The 20,385-nt window shown below is 38.3% G+C and overlaps 1 protein-coding gene across 1 annotated transcript in view; it reads right to left on the reverse strand.

Moving 5' to 3' along the window:
* Positions 1–17,036: 17,036 nt before the first annotated feature.
* Positions 17,037–20,385, reverse strand: part of LOC109428219 (sarcoplasmic calcium-binding protein 1) — a 59,076-nt gene continuing 55,727 nt past the window's right edge. The window contains exon 6 of the mRNA XM_029867293.2: positions 17,037–19,494. Within this exon, the coding sequence (XP_029723153.1) occupies positions 19,372–19,494 (123 nt within the window). The 3' untranslated portion in view covers positions 17,037–19,371. The remainder of the gene's footprint in view (positions 19,495–20,385) is intronic.

Genomic DNA, 20,385 nt, shown 5'->3' on the forward strand with positions numbered 1-20,385 from the left:
CTTTGCGGCTCCAGCCTTATGACTTTCAGATCAAGCATATCCAGGGAGCAAATAACATTTCAGATGTCCTATCTCGTCTGTGCACTACTGAAGATGCGCCATTTGACGAGTCATCTCAGCACTTTCTCTGTGCTGTAGGAGAATCACCGGATGCCATTACTCTAGAAGAAATCCGCACTGAGACGGCACGTGATCCAACCCTCACCGGAGTTGTCGAAGCCATGAAAACTCAGAATTGGCCATCGGATCTGTTTCGATTCCAAGCTTTCAGCAAAGAATTAGGGTTGATTGATGGTATCGTGGTACGTGAGGACAGAATCGTCTTACCGTTGAAGTTGCGTCGGCGGGCATTGGACATCGCGCACCGAGGACACCCCGGAATCGTAGCAATGCGCCGCAATTTGCGACAATACGTGTGGTGGCCGTGTATGGACAAGGAAGTTTGCAGTGCTGTAACAGAATGTGTTGGATGTACTGCAGTTAGCGGTCTCAATCCACCTGAACCAATGAGTCGTAAAATGATGCCGGAGAGGGCTTGGCAAGAGATAGCCATTGACTTTCTGTCCGCCAAAGAGTTCGCTACTTTCTTGGTTGTGGTGGATTATTACAGCCGGTATCTTCACGTGATAGAAATGAAGAGCACGACTGCGACGAGGACGATTGAAGCGCTCATGAGGATTTTTAAAGACCACACGTTCCCTGAATCTATTCGCTCGGACAATGGGCCACCATTCTCAAGCGAAGAATTCTCTCAGTTCTGTGCCAGTAAAAACATCAAATTGGTGAAAGCCATACCATATTGGCCTCAAATGAATGGCCTGGTTGAACGCCAGAACCAGGGCATTCTGAAGGCTCTACGGATTTCCAAAGCTCTTAAAACTGATTGGCGGAAGAGCTTGGAGGACTACGTGTATATGTACAATACCACCCCTCACACGGTCACCGAGAAACCTCCCCTGGAACTGCTAACTGGGCGTCCGGTCAAAGACCTGTTGCCTTCCCTGCGGACAGATCCCCATTGGCAACGAGACGAAACCATACGAGAAAACGACGCGATGAAGGAAATGCAGGGTAAGCTTTATGCCGATCATCGCCGACATGCTAAGGAATCGGACATCTCCATCGGGGATATAGTGATGCTGAAGAGCTACGAGTCCGGAAAGCTTGAATCGACTTTCAAGATGGAGAAGTTCACGGTCCAGAACCGGTACTGATACAGTTGTTGTCAACAAAGACGGAGTGAAATACCGGCGTCCGGTTGCCCACTTGAAAAAGTGGCCATCTCCATCGTTACCTTCCACCACCTCTGATTCTTCCACAGGTTCCCATAAAACCTCGGAGCAGGACGTCTTGAACCATGAACCCCAGGATGTGGAGCTTCCTCAAACTTCGTCGCCTATGTCTGCACCGAACCTAGCAGAGAGAAAGGAGGATGATCGGCAGACAACGTGTTCATCACGGAAGCGTGTCAACCACTCAGAGAATGATGCAGTACCCGAACAAAGCCGTCCTACAAGAACAAAAAAAGTGCCTAAACGATATACATGATTATTTTTTTTTTGACTATTGCTATTGATTCGATTATTTTGTAGAGAGTAGGAGAAGGATGTAGAGTTGGGAGCATAGAGAGGGAGAGTACTGCTTTACTAAATAGACGAGAGAGAGAGAAATATGAATTTGAGGGAGGTATCAGTTGACCTGTAAAACATACGCAGTCAGAAATAAAGAGTTGTGTAATACAGACGTGTTCAGTGTTTGCGCGAGTTATTTTGGAAGTGAGAACGCCACAACTGGGATTCTACAATGATATGTATAAAGATTATTTTACTAATCTTTAAAGATTAGAGATTTTATCTGACCATCCTTGGATTTTTCTAGAATGTACAGCTTCACCCAAGAAAACTTCCATCGTTTATGAATACGAAGATCATTTTTCTGATCTCTCAAGATTCGGGATTCTTATTGATAATATTTGGATTTGTCCGAATTTTCAGTTACACCCATAGATCACTTTCTACATTTATGATCTTGCTATTTTAAATAATAATGGCTTTTGTAAAGAAAATAATCTTTGTGCGGTGCTGGTGCAAGCCCAAAGATGATAAGAAATTCAATATCTTCATAATAATGGAAAATTATTCAAAAAGGTATGTCATTTCTAGAAAATCGTTTACTGATTATTTTTCTTATAAATAAGATGTTCTTTCAATAAAAGAACGTATATTATTATTGCCGACATATTAAAAAAAAACTGTTGAAAGAATCTCCCATTTCAACTAACCATCACGTGTTGTGTTAGCAAGTACCATACCCGCCCGCCCGGTCCGACGAAACAGAAAATGAATGTACCGTTCGATGAGATGAACACATTGTGCTTTTGTTGTTGGCTGGCTGGTTTTTCGATTCTCACCTCACACCCGCATGCTGCTGTTACAGCGGGGATCGTTTGCGCTCGAATTGGAAAAGCAAAAAGTATGCTATGAACTTATTTTTTCAGTGTTCTAAATTGCACCATCAGATCGGAAATTTTATAAGGAATCTTTTGGCATATACAAAAGTTTATACTTTCATATAAAAAAATCAAATAATCTTGGGTGCAACGCCCGCACCTGCAACAGCGCATCAACACATGCATGTCCTACGCTGCGTTCGGAAGGATCGAGTTCATTTCTACGACTAGAGTGCGGCTGTGGTTTTTCTTTTCCGTTTGACCGGTGTGACTGACTAGAGAAATCAAAAGATCATTGACAATTATTGCTATGCAGCACTCATTGGAGGTATATAGAAACTGTAATTTCATCGAATATTGGCAATGCGGCAGATTTCAAAATGATGATTATATGAGTATCGACCATTTTGTAATTGTATGCCCGACTATTTTCTTCAGTTTTCGTAATAAATCCGCAATAATTATTCTTGCTTTTTTTTCTTCATATCTAGGATATGAATTTCATTATTATTCTTCCTATTGTTCTTTTTTTTCTCATCAAAAACATAAATTGTTCTATATTACTTTGGAATAAACATAATTCTTTTATTTTTTTCTTGTAGATGCACTAAGTATTTTTACTATTGTTAATTTTTTTCTCATCAAAAACATGAATTGTTCTAATATTACTTTGGAATAAACATAATTCTTTTATTTTTTTCTTGTAGATGCACGAAAGATCTCTCAATATATTTTATATTATTTATTTCACTGTTTACTATGTTCTAAACACTATAATGGGTCTGCTATTTTGATTTCGATAAAATATTAATTTTGCAGTTTTTTTCCGAAATAACAGATATCAATACTTTTCCGGTAAAAGAAACACTCGTTCTTCTAAATTGCGCGTGTAGTGGTAGCTAGTTCATTTTCATAACAGGTTCATCCCATAAATTTAAAACGGCGGTTGATCACAGATTATTCTCGGGCTCACGGCTTCCTTTCCCCTTAAGTGGCGAATCCTGGTCTTTTTGACAGGTCTCCTGCTTGATTGGAACTATGGGGATGACATTAAATCGACTGTTCCAATTTTGACGTTTCTTCTCTTTATTTTATACAGGCTCGTTAATATGTATTACCAATAAGTATGATAAGTGGAATTTAAAAAGTTTAAGCCATGGTTAAAATCAAAATCATAAAACATAGCATTGTTTCTAATACCGTGTATGCGGCCCACTTGCATCGGTGGTCCTTTGAGTCATCAGTATTAAACATACTAAGTGCATAATAAAAAGAACCTGCGTGCTAAACGTTGCCTGGAGGTTTGTATTATTGATTCGTAAAGTAAAAAGTATCAAAAATATTTTCAATTTGCAGTTTTAGTCGAAACCAGAGTTGCACTCTGTCACTGTCAATGGTAAGCAAATAGCTGACCATCACTTCCCTTGCTCCATCAGAACTGGCCTGACAGTGATGGTGTATGGATATCACTGATAGACCATCTTTAAAATACGTTTAAAAATCCAGAAGATTTACCAAGGCGATATTTTAATATGTGGTACAAAATAACAAGTTTTGCATGTTGGTCATGAAAAAGTTTGAGTTTTTGCGAACTCCACTAAAATATCACATCTATTGCAATGATTGTGATCTAGAGTGCGGGTCAATATCAAGTCGCTGCCTGTCATTGTCGTTTTGATATTGAGCGGCCTGGAGTGATAGTGACGATGGTGCAATATCAGTAGTCACCTGACTACTACACTGATTTTGCGCAACTCTGGTCGAAACACGGTATTTGGAACACAAAATGAGCCATGCCCTAATACAGTTAGGTTTTTTTTTACGCGGGGGATACGTACCGCGTAAAAAAAACTCAGTTCAAAATTCAACAAACCGCGTAAAAAAGTCTCACCATTTCTCGACAAATCATGCAAAAATAAGACGATGCATTTTTTTTTGTATGGAGTTTTCATTTTCGCGGCCGCGTCAATGAAAACCGCGTAAAAAAACCTGACTGTACCGTGCATTGGTACTCTGCATCCATATTCTGTAAATATTTTTAATTGTTTGTGTTTTTAAATATATGCCAAATTTATCATGCCTAACTTAAGATAGTTTTATATGCTAACATTTGAGCTAGTTACTTAGTAAAAAAAAATAAGAGGGATAGGCGGGGCAATATGGACACCCTAAGGTTTTTGCCAACTTTACTTGGCAAGATGTCAAAAAGTTTAGTTTTTTGATACATGTATCCTTTTAAAGTCTATTTAGCATTTACTGCATAAGAATGCTCACGAAGAAAAGTGATTTATCCACTTCAAAAAATGTTATGAAAAATGTTAGTTTTTCATGACCGTCTTCAAGCATACGGGGCAGAATGGACACCCCCATGGGGCAATATGGACACCATGAGACGTTTACGAATTTCGTACATTATTTACACCTATAAAGTTATTTCATTACAAAACAACTATTATGAGTGAATAATACGCCGAAGTAGTTCATTTTTGTTCAGTTAATTTAAAATCAGGCTGTTTTGGATAAAGCTTCGTTTTTGTCGGCATGTACAGCTGTGCCTAGAACAACTATTTTCCACTGCTGTCGTTTTTTGACCAATTTGTTTCACCCTATGTCTACTATAGTGAACATTTAACCGAAAATATACTGAAATCGAAGAATTTGGTTGGTTTGTGATTTAGGTTATATTTTTCCCTTGCCGCTTCTTTCAAAAAGGTGAGTGTCCATTTTGCCCCGGCAGCAGAAGATATTTCCAAACTTGATTTTTGATATAATAAAGTAGAAAATATAAACATGTTAAGCATGTAGATACAGCAAAACTACTTGCATGTGTTCTAGAAATATCAGGTTTTAATTGACCTGCAATAAATTAAACACTAAATCTTATTTTAGATGGTGTGAAAATTATAATTTCCATGCACAAAAAACGGAGGGCGCAACTTTTTCGTGTAAAATCAAGTATAATTTTAATTTCGAATGTTTCTTTCCTGAAACTAGGTTTTAGGCAAATGGTCTATATTCTCCATTCATTAAAAGTTCAAAAAAGTTCGCATATTTCAAAATATTGTGGGGGTCCATTCTGCCCCGGGTGTCCATATTGCCCCGCCTACCCCTACACTTAGTAAAATATTTGTTTTTTTTTTGTTAAATACAGGGTACACTAAATTCTTTTTTTACACGATCTTTTTTACGCGGTTTTATTTTACACGATTTTTTTTACACGATTTTCTCGAAATTACGCGATGTGTTTTTGGAAAGATTCTTCTCTCCTGGTCGCAATTTACTTCCGATGGGGCTCAAATTTCTACCAGAGATCTCTCTTATCATCCTTGATACCCTGTCAAAATTTTAGGATGATCCGATAAAAAAAGTTTTGAAAACTTTTTTTACACGATTTTTTTTACGCGGAACAAAAAATCGCGTAAAAACAGAATTTAGTGTATTAGGAGGCACACGGTATTAGGGCATGGAACGGTATGACAAATTAAGCATGTATTCTTGAATGAATAAAGAGAGTGATGGTTACTGATTGAGGTATACGTAGTTGCGTTGGAATTCGTTCGTTGTTTTAAAATCTTGCTACAGCTGAAAGTAAAGGCTGAGTAACGCGTATCTGTAGCAAATAAATACCCAACAAACATTCATAGGTGTTACCTTCCATAAGCAATCGCTCCACAAATGCCGGCTTATCGAAGCGGGAGGTCAGCCATCCCCGATGACAGTCGATGACCTTTGGCTTTGACCGATACAGTAGTACACCTAATTGATCTCCACTATTGCGAAACCCTCGTGCGAGGTGGAATTTATTTCCTGGACCGGAAAACGACCGGTTGTAGAGAGCTTGGCCTTATCCGCCACCCAGTTCCCGTTATCGGGAGGGATTTGCTATGGGTCCGATAGTAGGGCGATGCCTGTACTTGACTTCGAGACTGACTGCCACAGCAACTGTTGTGCTGCTTCGCAATGGTTCAGGTTTAGATGTATAGCCTGCATTATCAGTTGGATCGACCTCCACGAGTAGTGACCTCTAGATCCTTCAATGCATTGACGTTGCTGTCCATCTCCATCTAAGTTGCATCCCGCTTTTTCACGAACTCCTGCAAAAAGTTTGGCGTCTTTTTTTATCCTTCTAAACCATAGGGGGAAAATCTGCTCAACAGACACCCGAACAAAAGTAAAAACCAGGACTACTCTCTCCTCGACCCATTAAACACATTCCTATGGTCGCCAAACCCTTCGTCTCTCAGGAACCACCAAGAAGACATTGCTTCAAAGAAGGGCTAGTGCACATCGCATCCTCAAGGTTAGCTGCGTAGCCTGCAGCAACGAAAATCGATTACTTGCTTTGGAGAGTCGATCGCGGTAGCATGCTGCTGGCGCTTAGCAAGTTCGAGTGGTCCTCACCACTCCCTTTGTCTTCCGTGGGTCAACCCCACGCCCGCGCCCAACTATTTTGAAAACACCTAGAACTGATGCCTACGTGCAACCAGATCTGACCTGCTGAAGGCAAGGGTACTACCTTTCAGGCCCTATCAGCTGCACCAGCAGGTTGCTGACAGTAGGGTCTCCACCTGCCTCGGCCCTTGCCGAAGACCCTTTTCCAACCACGGGCTCGGATCCAACCCAGTAGACCGACGCCACGACAGTAACGCTACCAGGACTTCCTCTCCGCGGCCATTTAATCGTTGTTAGGGTCGATTTCGACCTCAGGGCACTGGTATGACCTACGAAGCCGACTCCAAACCCCTGGATCACCTCTTGTGCCGCATCTGATCTAGCCATTGTCCGAGTCCACGCGCCATCTCCTCTGTAGCTCCCAGGCATTCCAGCCAAACTCATTCCTACACAAAATTGACCGGAGTTGAGTTCTCCCTGCATATGGCAAGCATGCGGTCACGCATTGTGCGAATACGCAGGCACACGAATAAAACGTGTTCCGCCGTTTCCTCTCAACTAGCAAAAACAGGGCATTCGGGAGAACCTGCATGCCCGAAACGGTGTAGATACTGTCGGAAGCAGCCATGGCCTGATAGCACCTGTGTCAGGTGGAGTGTTACTTCCCCAAGGCGCCTATTGATCCAACTATCTACCCTCGGTATCAACCTATGGGTCCACCTTCTTTTGGTGGAACTATCCAACGCGCGCTGCAATTAGACCATGGCATCCTGGTAGTCAAGGATCGGTATATTCGCCTCACTCCATTCATATTCACTCCTCTTTGCTGAAGCGAATCGAGAAAGATGCAGCAAACGGATTGTCATGATCAAACACGCAACCCCATCACCAATGGGAAGCGATGCGCCGGCTGCTTGACATGAATATTCGTAGCCGTTCGTCGCAGTTTGGATCGCAAGCGAATGAATGAATGGCGAATGGTGACGAATGCTGGTGAGCGATCGAAGCGGCTATTATCATATCTAGAAGAGAACTTCTGCATGTAATGCATACATTTTTAGTGTATTGTTGTGGAAATGCCAGATTAGCAAAGAAAATAATTCGAAAACATCAAAAATTCGTATGCACAATATCAATCGTATCACTCACGAATCGCATCACCACTCGATCGCTTGCAATGCGAATGTGGACGAATGAGTAATTTGCAAGTGTGACGTCGCACCGTTCGCCGGAGTTTGCTGTCGTCGCTGACAAGCATACACACAAACTAAAGCGACAACCGCACACTGTTGCGGATGGCCCAAAAACGTGATCGAAATTGTTTTGACCATGAAAACATGATTTTTGATCTTTGGTGTCTTCGGCAAAGTTTTTCTATAAAATAAGCCCTAATTTATGGAAATATCAGTTTTGTGATCAATCCCCCTAAAAGTGAGAAACGGTTTCTAACTTTTTTATTTGTAAACCAAAAAAATATGTTTGTTCAGAGAAGTTGTAGACAATTTTACTAGAAACAACTTTGCCGAACATACAAAATTTCTATCTTTTGATTTGTATGTACATTTGAGGCGTTTTTTATGAAGCACTCCAAAAAATCAGTTTTTTGCTTATAACTTTTTCTATGAATTTTTCACGATTTCCAAATGTTCTAGCATATGTTTTGCCTCATTAAAACGCGTAACTTTTGCGAAGAAAGTATATATCTATCTCTCATATTTATCATGTTATTGGAAATTTCACTTTAAAAAATGCTTATGTTTGACATACCCATTTGTTAACTTTCGCACGTTTTCGCAGACCAGGATTTTCACATTTGAAAATATGGAACGAGTTTTATCTATTGCAAATATAGCCAGTTTTATCCTGATTTCGCCTGCATATTTAAATTTACATACTAGAAATGACTATCATTATAAAATGTGTTATTGTAAAATGATCAAGATATCAAAAAAATGTACTTAGTACTTTTCTTACATGATTTTCTCACATGAACACGCAAAAACGTTTTCACAGAATCACTTGGAACTGCATCAGATGACTTTCCCATAAAATTTAAGTTTTTTTTTCAGATAAACAGTGGCTCTCATAGTAGTACGATAAGTCTCTTCCACAAAATAATCGATATTTTTAAATGCTCTTGCTAATGCTCATAAAATTTTTCGTGTTCATGTACACTTTGCGAAAATGTTAATTTGCAGAAAGTTCAAATAACAACAACTGATGTTTCGATTAATATTGATTTTTAATTAGTTTACTTGAAAAATGAAACTTATCTGTTAATATTAACACATATCATTGATTACTGTCATCATTAAATGTATTGCTTCCAGTTACTGTATGTATGTTTTTCTGTCCGAGGAAGCACAAGAGTCACGCAACAAAGACACCAGGAATTACCGAGAGGATCATAGACGTAAGTTTCCAAAAATCTAAACTAACACAGATCTCCTACATCGTCTGCTTGAAACATCTGATCCCATAATGAGGAATATTGGACTATTTCCTAAAAAAAAACTAGAACACCATAAACGTAGGATGCGAACAACCTTTTGCTCTAAACATATGACGAGATAGTAACTGAAACCAATGAAATAAGTGATGACGTTAATCAATGATATGCGTTAATAATAACAGATATGTAATAATTTTCAAGTAAACAAATTGAAACCCAATTTTAATCGAATCATTAGATACTGTTATATAAACATTCTGAAAATTTATATTTCTGCAAAGTGTACATGAACTCGAAAAATTTTATGAGCATTAGCAAGATCATTCAACAATATCGTTTATTTTGACGAAGAGACCTATCGTATCGTAGAGCCACTGTTTATCTGAAAAAAAAACTTAAATTTTATGGGAAAGTCATCTGATGCAGCTTCAAGTGATTCTGTGAAAACGTTTTTGCGTGTTCATGTGGGAAAATCATGTAAGAAAAGCACTGAGTACATTTTTTGACATGTTGATCATTTTACAATAACACAATTTATAATGATAGTCATTTCTAGTATGTAAATTTAAATATGCAGGCGAAATCAGGCTAAAATTGGCTATATTTGCAATAGATAAAACTCGTTCCATATTTTCAAATGTGAAAATCCTGGTCTGCGAAAACGTGCGAAAGTTAACAAATGGGTATGTCAAACATAAGCATTTTTTAAAGTGAAATTTCCAATAACATGATAAATATGAGAGATAGATATATACTTTCTTCGCAAAAGTTACGCGTTTTAATAAGGCAAAACATTTGCTAGAACATTTATAAATCGTGAAAAATTCATAGAAAAAGTTATAAGCAAAAAACTGATTTTTAGGGGTGCTTCATAAAAAACGCCTCAAATGTACATACAAATCAAAAGATAGAAATTTTGTATGTTCGGCAAAGTTGTTTCTAGTGAAATTGTCTACAACTTCTCTGAACAAACATATTTTTTTGGTTTACAAATGAAAAAGATAGAAATCGTTTCTCACTTTTAGGGGGATTGATCACAAAACTGATTTTTCCATAAATTAGGGCTTATTTTATAGAAAAACTTTGCCGAAGACACCAAAGATCAAAAATCATGTTTTCATGGTCAAAACAATTTCGATCACGTTTTTGGGCCATCCGCAACAGTGTGAACCGTTCGCTGCTGACTGTCTTCGAATGTGGAAGAAGATGAAATGTGGAAATCAGGAACCCTGTTGGTAGTCCTGTGTATGTCTCTTGTGCCTCGCATTTTTAAGCATTTCATGTCCGATATGCACCATACCAGTGATGACGCAAAGCGCGTCGTGTGAAACAGTACGGTACGCGCTCGCAACCCTCAGGCACATCAGCCTGTAAGTACTTTCCAGCTTAGGGGCTGTCCATTAATTACGTAAGGGATTTTTAGCGATTTTCTGACACCCCCTTCTCCCCCTTGTAAGGTTTTTTGTACCGTCAAGGCACCATTCACCGTGGATCTAAGAGGATTCGGGGCAAATAAGGGCTGTCATTTGACACCAGTCTTATAAACATTGCTGGTGCCGCTTTTAATTGCCTTCATTATAGGTTAAAATTAAAGCAATATCCACAGAAGTAGAAAAAAATTCACAAAATTTGGTGATATAGTACAATTAGTAAAGGGTAGTAGGGTCGCCTAATTCCGTGGTAGGTCACCATTCACCGTGGTAGTAGGGACCCATTCACCGTGTATGAAAAAATTTATTCTACTTTGTTTAAAAATGATCAAAACAACCCAGCCAAGGGAATTTTCTTCGTTCAAATTCATTTCAAGTAATAACTTGCAAGATTTTATTAGAAAAACGAATGTTCAAATTTTCGATTTTCTTCTAGATATATGGGACAATATGGGGCACGGTGAATGGAGACCATTGATTTTTAGGGTACTTATTTACCGTGGCTATTTGTTTCAATTAAAAAGTACGAGTAATCGTACTTTCTTGTTAAACTTACTTCGGTAATGCAAAATACATACCTGATATGTGAATTTAATTGCTTCTTGGTGGAATAAAAACGTTACTACATTTAGTTTATCGCTTAAATCACCTTAGCGCAGTTTTCGTTTTTTCACTATGAATGCAGTGAACGAGCAGAAACCCGCTTTATGTAAACACACTTTAGTGTCAAAATGATACTTTTAAATGTTTCTAATGAGCGTTTTGATATGGTAACAATACATTAGTGTTGTATTGGTGAAATTGAAGGGAAATTGTCATATCATTCAATCATAATATGGAAATAATAAAAAAATATTCGAAGGCACACGGTGAATGGAGCCCCCACGGTGAATGGCGCCTTGACGGTATGAAATCCCAAAAAAATGTATGGCGATAAATTTCTCAAACCCCCCTTCCCCCATAAACCCTTACGTAATTAATGGATAGTAAGAGCGCATCGGCAATAGCTGGCCAACTGCACAGTAGTGAATCCCCCTTCCCTTAGGGAACATCCATTAAGTACGTCACGCTAAAATTGAGAATTTTCCTCTACCCGCTGCCTGCTGTTGCTGTAGTCGATACTGTAGCGAACCGCCGTGATCGTTGTAAGTGTAGCTATCGTCTCCAGTAGGTCAGGACTACAAAAAGTCACGTCAATAATCGATTCCGCACCGTTTCGACTAAAGGTATTCTTGGTACCGACATTAGCCAAGTCGACATCAAGTATGCCCATTGCCCAGTGTCTCTAGCAGGATCTGACCCCGCTGGTTCTTGAAACGGCTTCCCCATTCCACGCCCAGGCATTAAAATCACCCGCTATTACCACCGGCCTTCGTCCTGTTAGCACGGTCATCATGCGGTCCAGCATCTGCGTGAACTGCTCGATCAGCCACCACGGAGGCGGATAACAGCTACAGAAGAAGACCCCGTTTACCACGAAGCCCTCATAGGTAGTAGACACCAACTCCTGGACGGAGCAGTTGAGCGTCTAACAGCTTATGCTCGTACTCCAAATCCTGATCTTCCATCTCACGTTGTACCTATAGTTCCAATTCAAGCATCTCCTATTCTTGCTACAGCTGCTTTTCCTGTCACGCCTTCTTTCGAGCGAGTGGTTTCTTCCGCGTCGCCATCTGCTTCACGGAGGCCTTGGTGAGTTGCTTCTATTTTAACTACTTCTCAATGGGATCGACGTTAGTATCAAAATCGCCAATCGTTATTGACCCATTGGTCAACACCAGCGTAACAAAAATGTGGCCAGTACACACGCTTCCCATATTGAACCCAGACAATGTGTTCTGACATTGACTCAACAATGAGCAGTACAAACATTGCTTGTTCTTGAAGGGTGAGAATGCCATTCCGACGAATCCGATAATACAATTTTTGATTTTATTCTAATCAGGCAGAAATAGTTGCGTTTATTTTCTACGGTCATGAGCCCTGGATTTGGACCATATACGAGGAAGACTTGAAGACACTTGGAAGTATTCAGCGAACTCAGTATCCAGAAGGAAGCCAGCCAAAGTCGATACAATGGGTAGAACATGTTACAATGCATGAATGCCGGACAACAACCCTGAAACGTTGGTGTTTTTCACAAATTCGGTTGATAGAATAAGAAGAAGAGCGCAACTAGCAAGATAGGAGCATTTAGAGTTTGATCTATCAGACATTGGGCGTAATGTAAACAAAATACTTATTACTTATCTTTAACTTTATTACTTATCTTTAACTTACCTTCAACCTCTTCCGTATCCATCTGAAATCAAACCAAAGTTAACATAACAAGAACTTTTCCCCATAACCATACCAAAACGACCTTTGAAAAGTAGTTTACTGTAATCTCAACAGCTGAAATACTGATGGAAAAATGCCGAATGATTGGTAAATAGTGTAAACAAATAAAAGTGGTTTGGTCATCAAGATAAAACTTAGGATTGAACTAACGACTTTCTGATCAAAAAGCGGACTAGCTATCACTCCAGTGCACTCCTTAGAGCGCCTTGCATATTGATCGTCTGCTAAACAACCGATGCTCATACACTCCCGTTCAAAAGTTTGGGGTCACCCCCTCAAAAACATGTCATTTTTTTAGACCCATATCTCCGCCAATTTGCGTCCGATTTCAAAACCCTAGGTTTCATTCAAAAGATAATAAGTCAAAGAAACTTTGAACATGATTTAAAAGAAACTTTTTCAAAAAATTTTGTGTGTAAACTTAACCCAAAGTTGCCAAATTTTCTAAAAAATGAATATAAACTTACGGCGGTGTCGCTGGAAGTTGGGTCGACCAAATTTTAAGATGAGAGCGGTAATATGACCCATTTTCTATTAGCTTTCAACTGCTTTTTGCAGAACTTAGCTAAAAAATCTAGAAAAAAAAGTTATTAAGTAAATTAATCCTTGATGTCATCGACCAAAAGTTTGGGGTCACCCCTCAATATGATGTATCGGCCAAAAGTTTGGGGTCACTATCATAAAACATGGAAAAGTGATTTGTTGATATCTTTGTCATCTTTCATTCAATTTTAATTCTTCTTGACTTATTTGAAACAAAATGAATGATACTTACTGCATAGACATTGAACCACACATATTTGTTGAAATTTACATACTAAAATTTAACGTAAAGTTGCCTCATTTTTTGAAGCGTGGTAACATGTGCTAACTTTACATAACGTTTTTATATACAAAAATCGTTAAATACGTTAAGTTAAAGACATCAAACGTAAATTTAGTTAATTATCTTTGAAATAAGCCAAAAATAATTAAAATTGAACTGTAGATGACGAAGATATCACCAAATCACTTTTCCATGTTTTATGATAGTGACCCCAAACTTTTGGCCGATACATCATATTGAGGGGTGACCCCAAACTTTTGGTCGATGACATCAAGGATTAATTTACTTAATAACTTTTTTTTCTAGATTTTTTAGCTAAGTTCTGCAAAAAGCAGTTGAAAGCTAATAGAAAATGGGTCATATTACCGCTCTCATCTTAAAATTTGGTCGACCCAACTTCCAGCGACACCGCCGTAAGTTTATATTCATTTTTTAGAAAATTTGGCAACTTTGGGTTAAGTTTACACACAAAATTTTTTGAAAAAGTTTCTTTTAAATCATGTTCCATGTTTTACGAAAGTGACCCCAAACTTTTGGCCGATACATCATATTGAGGGGTGACCCTAAACTTTTGGTCGATGACATCAAGGATTAATTTACTTAATAACTTTTTTTCTAGATTTTTTAGCTAAGTTCTGTAAAAAGCAGTTGAAAGCTAATAGAAAATGGGTCATATTACCGCTCTCATCTTAAAATTTGGTCGACCCAACTTCCAGCGACACTGCCGTAAGTTTATATTCATTTTTTAGAAAATTTGGCAACTTTAGGTTAAGTTTACACACAAATTTTTTTGAAAAAGTTTCTTTTAAATCACGTTCAAAGTTTCTTTGACTTATTATCTTTTGAATGAAATCTAGGGTTTTGAAATCGGACGCAAATTGGCGGAGATATGGGCCTAAAAAAATGACATGTTTTTGAGGGGGTGACCCCAAACTTTTGAACGGGAGTGTAGTTGAATGCGTGCCAATCAAACGCTTTTCATAGTGTTCAAGGTACCGATTTTGTCGCTAAAATTTTCGAAGATTACCTGTAAATTTGCCTGGTTTCTTCGATTTCACCGATTTTCTTCGGTGATTTCATCGTAAATCTGTAATTTGCTTATTTACAGTATTTCTAGACGGAATTATCAAGGAAGCATTTACCGAAGTCAGGATATTTCAAAAATAAAAGTTTGAAAATGCAAAAAGGTGCAAAAGGCTGAATTGCAACAGGCTGAATTACAAAAAGCTAAATTACTGAATCGCAACAGGCCTTAACTATAAAAAGCCGAAATCACTTGTTTCCTTGCGGAATACTATGTTGTGGTTTCTGCTTTTTAGTGTTTTCCTTTAGGGTTTCGTTTCGTGTTCCTATAACTACTTTCTTTTTTCTGCTTTGTGCTTCAACTCTTCTTGGTGTCTGCTACAATTTACGTGGACACATATTTTGGGTTTGTTTATGAAATCTGAAATAACAGTATTCAGGGTTGTGCAGTTTCAGGATGGTTAATGTCGAACGACACTCGCTTTAACCATCACTTCATACGACAAACGCAGTCCATCAAAACATAATCGATTCACGCAAAAGCCACTCAAGCCAACCCTCGTTCAATGCAAAGTCAACCATATCCAGCAGCAGCGATCGTCTCTTGTTTTCGAACCACACGATGAAACACCGAAGCGAGTTTTTGTTCTACGCCTTGCATTCTATTCATAGGGCGTGCTATGTTTGTGTTTGCTAAGCCATGCAATACTACTTAACAAATTGACCTTCATCCTCGCCCTTTCAGATGAGAGTCACCCAGCAGTGAGTGACATAGCTTTGCGTCGAAACGACGGTAAACAAGCGTTCGGCTGCTCAGGAGTTGTGCAGAGAAAGAGCGTTGCGGCGGCAGCCACCGTGTCAATGCGCTCGTCTCGAATGTGTTCGTTAGCAACATAGAGACGGTCGGCTGTAGCGTTGATGGAGGAAGAAGGGCAATGTTGATGTTGCGGCTTTTTTGTGTTATGATGGTGATAATGCACAAGACTGACAGTATTACCCTGTGTGTCTAGGCTATTAATTTCTATGGCCTCAAGTACATAGGGTTACATATTGTCGCGCTTATCTTTTATTAGAGTCCTGCGGCGGTCGTACGCTCGCAAGGCATACCGCCGCATGACAGTCGCAAGGCAGAACAAAAGGAAAAGTGTTCCCGCCAAAAACAAAAGCACGTTGGTTTCGCGAAGTGACAGATGTTTTTGAATGGATTTGTGACGAACGGCAAGAGTGGCTCAGTGGAATGAGTGTTTTTGCTGTCAAAACCCATAGTGGTTTCGCAGCGCGGGGTCACGAACACTAATGCAAATCTACTGGTTGAAAATATGCCCATTTGATTTTGCTGGGAACAGCTGATCTTTGTTTACTATTTTCAACCAGTAACTCAAGTGGTGTTCGTGTAATGCAGCGTGTACGTACACGCAACACTACTAAAAGCAGAAACCACTATATAATGGAATTATATACTTTTAAATCTGGTGACGCTGTTATGATTAGTGACTGTCGCGCTTATATAAAAAACCAGAGGCAGATAATCGCCATATTCTGATTTTTCCTGAGAGGCTTAATGCTTGACATGGAATTTTCAAGTCACAACATTTTTGTTTGACACTAATAAAAATGTGATCGATTCAAACAAGAGCATATTAGTTTCTTTTTGGACAAATATTTGGCTCTGTGTAACCAACCAGTTTCTTTCCACTTCTCCGTTTCTCTCAGTTTCTTTCCACTTCTCCGATAAAAACAATGGGAGAGCTGGTTTTGTACATCTCAAATATCAAGTCGTTCACCATAAAAATTGTCGAACTTAGCATCCAGATGAGGACAAAAGCAAACCACATCCGGTGCAGTATATCTCAATTTTTAATCAGTTTCAATTGAGATATATGTAGAATCACAGCTTACTGCGATGATTTTAATCATCATCGCAATGATTTGGTTCTGAGTGCTACTGCTCGATAGTTCAATTAGTCGTTCTAATATTCTTAAATATCGTACTATATAGCGATTTTTTTTACTGAAACTTACAACAAATACGTAAAAGAAATTATTTCCGCCATCCTCCTGTCAAGTCAGTCTGTACAAACATCAATCCACACAGCAGTGGGAGTAAATAAAACAAATAAGTCGTTTTTCGGTTTTTAGGTTGTTTCATATTTTCTCCAATATCTTTTCTTTTTTTGCTAACTTATCGTTGTTTTGATGTTGTTTTTTTTTTGTTTTCGTTTTTGCTTGTGTAACGTTATAAAGGATTCGAGCAAAAATGAAAATAACGGTGATGGTTCGGGACAACAAATGTTGATAATATTTTTTAGCGAATTTGGTTTTCTCTTTTCCTGTTTTAGATGGTGTGTATAAAAAGATGTTGTTTGATACGAATGTATAAATAAGACAAATTATTTATTATGACTTTTTTTGTTTGTTTTCGCACCATTGGCCGGGTCCGCGGTGGTGTTGGGTCGGACGGGCGGCCGAACACTTTTAAGAATAAAGCATATACACTATTGTTTAGGTGGTGGAGTTTTCTAAAATGTATACTTTTCGTCCTTAAAAATGCACTAGGATAATAAATAATTCATGTTATTTGCCCGTGGTTCTAAGTTATTATTAATTATTCTGACGAGTTTTTATCATACAACTAAGCAAAGTTTCTCTTTACATTAATTTATGGGATAAATCAGGTTTCCAGGTGAAGAAAAAACAGTGATTATTCAAACAAAAATTAAAATTTAAAATCTTATCATGAGTTCTCTGTAAAGTTTAAAAGGTTTCAGCTGTTGTTGTTTCCATTTGAAGATGTTGTTTTTGTTGTTGTTGTTCTTAATAGGGATCACTACGACACACGCAATTAAAGGATAACTAATGGGACAAACTACCTCGCAACTATAATTGTTTATCTATAGTTAAAATGTGATGTTATTTTAGTCAAACTAGTTTTCGTCTTGTCTCTAGTTAGTTGTTATTTCTAGACAAAAAGAGTAGCAAAGTTGACATTACCGAAGATGTTGTCTACACATTGGTTGTAGCTTTCATTTGTCAGGAAATAATCACTGCTTTTGCTGCAAGTTCTAGTACAGTTTCATAAAATTACAATAGTACGGTAAAATAAGTGATAACAGTTGGTTCTTCTTATTGTTTCGAAGATAGATTCCTACGCTGAGTAACATTAAAAATACATAACCTAGCTATTTTTTAAACATTTTCTGTCTTTTCATTCACTTAGCAGTTAATTACTAGTATTTAAATAGTTATAAACTAACAAACCTTCTTTAATTTGTTATATGCTTGATGTTATTTTCTTGATCTTGATGGTATTATTACAAACGAACATTATGACATAACCTCAATTTTGCACGATGTTGGTGTGCATGCTGTTGATGTTATAACAGATTTTCAAACTTTCAAAGAAGGAGGCGAGAAATATTTCTTAAACATTAAAGCTAACATTTTAAAAACCGTAACATATATGAACAATAATAATTAGAGTAGAAAAAAGTAGTTTCAGTAAAAAATCGTTAACATTATGTAGTGTTGTTTAACGCTAATAGTTAGTATATTTCCAGAAAAAAATCATTCTCAAATTGAACGTTTCACAATTAAAGTTAAACGGTTGATATTGATTCTCACTTGGTTTTTATGTACAAAAATGTAAACGAAAAAAAAAAATGGTTTCCTTTTTGTCAAGGAACTGGCCCGAAAGAATTTGCGCGAGCAAATCCGCTGTTCCAGCTGTTCCAAAACAACAAAAGAACAAAAATTACGAACGAAAAAATTAAAGCTGTTTGGAAAAAGCCGATCAACGTGGTGCACTTGGATGGTGGTGATGGTCACCAGTGAACCCGTCAATCAACCAGCGCCCACCGCCCGATCGCAGTGGGCGTTGGCGTTCCAGTTTTTTTTTCTCTGCCAATCAGAATCATGGCAACCGTGATCCTTGGGATGGTTTTGTGGAACGTGGCTTTTGCCGCGTGTGAAATAGTCCCACAGAATGGTAGGCGGGACCGCGCGGTTCTCACGGATCACCGGTTGAACTACCGTCCGCGGAAAGAGGCGCTTTTCTTGTGTTTGTGATTCGGGCTGTTATCTGAATCGTGTTGGGATCGCTAGAGTTTGATAGTTTTTTTTTATTAAAATTTTCATACGATTAACATTGGTTTTCTGCTTTGATGTTGTTGTTGTTTATTCAAATCAGATTGGGATGTTTTAGTATTCGACTCAGGATGTTGTTTGATCGAGTAGTTGATTTAGATCTTTTCCTCTTTCTCACTTCTAGCATCATTCTTCATCTAGTTGTTGTTGTAGTTGTTGCTGTTATTCTACGGCCTTTGCCCGACGAATAAGCACAGTTGTTGTTGTTGATGGAATTTCAATCTTCGTCAAGCAAAAGCGCACAGTTCGGGTGTGTTGGTTTTTTGGTGGTTCTTAGGGATGAAATGGTGAATCTTCGAATGTTGGTTTAAACGGCTTATTCTGGGATTGGGCCGTACAGGTAGATGGCTGCGCACTTGTCGCTCTCGTTACCCATGAACTGGGCGTACAGTTCCTGGTATCTCTGCAGGGTGATTCCACCGCGCTTGTTGTCCTCGTCCTGGAATAATAAGAGAAACACAAATTTAGTTTTGAGGGTTTCCAAGAATCATAACATAGGATTTATTATAAAATGCATTGTATTATCATCGCCTATGCAAATCTCTTGAAGAATAACCGTTTCGTGTAATTCAGGGCTCGGAGAATCACCAAAAAAAAACTTTTTGGGCTAATTTTAGTGTACGCTAGATACTGTGCGTATTTCAAAGTATATAACAACAATATGAATCAATTCATGTAAAACTTGATGAATTATGGCTAGAAATTCTCGAAATATCACCATCTTTTTAAATGGCCCAACACACTATTCGTATGCATTTTATGGTCATCTTTGAATGCAAAACTAAGAAAGCGTTTCATTCTTTATGTCGTTTGTCCCGTGGTGTGCGGCGGTAATTAGGGGTAGGCGGGGCAATATGGACACCCTAAGGTTTTTGCCAACTTTACCTGGCAAGATGTCAAAAAAGTTTAGTTTTTTGATACATGTATCCTTTTAAAGTCTATTTAGCATCTATTGCATAGTAATGTTCACGAAGAAAAATGATTTATCCACTTCAAAAAATGTTTTGAAAAATGTTAGGTTTTCATGACCGTCTTCAAGCATACGGGGCAGAATGGACACCCCCATGGGGCAATATGGACACCATGAGACTTTTACGAATTTCGTACATTATTTACATCTATAAAGGCATTTCATTACCAAACAACTATTATGGATGAATCATACGCCGAAGTAGTTCATTTTTGTTCAGTTAATTTAAATTCAGGCTGTTTTGGATAAAGCTTTGTTTTTGTCGGCATGTACAGCTGTGCCTAGAACAACTATTTTCCACTTCTGTCGTTTTTTGACCAATTTGTTTCACCCTATGGCTACTATAGTGAACATTTAACC

This window comes from Aedes albopictus, chromosome 2, assembly GCF_035046485.1.
Source record: "Aedes albopictus strain Foshan chromosome 2, AalbF5, whole genome shotgun sequence".
Classification (NCBI taxonomy): domain Eukaryota; kingdom Metazoa; phylum Arthropoda; class Insecta; order Diptera; family Culicidae; genus Aedes; species Aedes albopictus.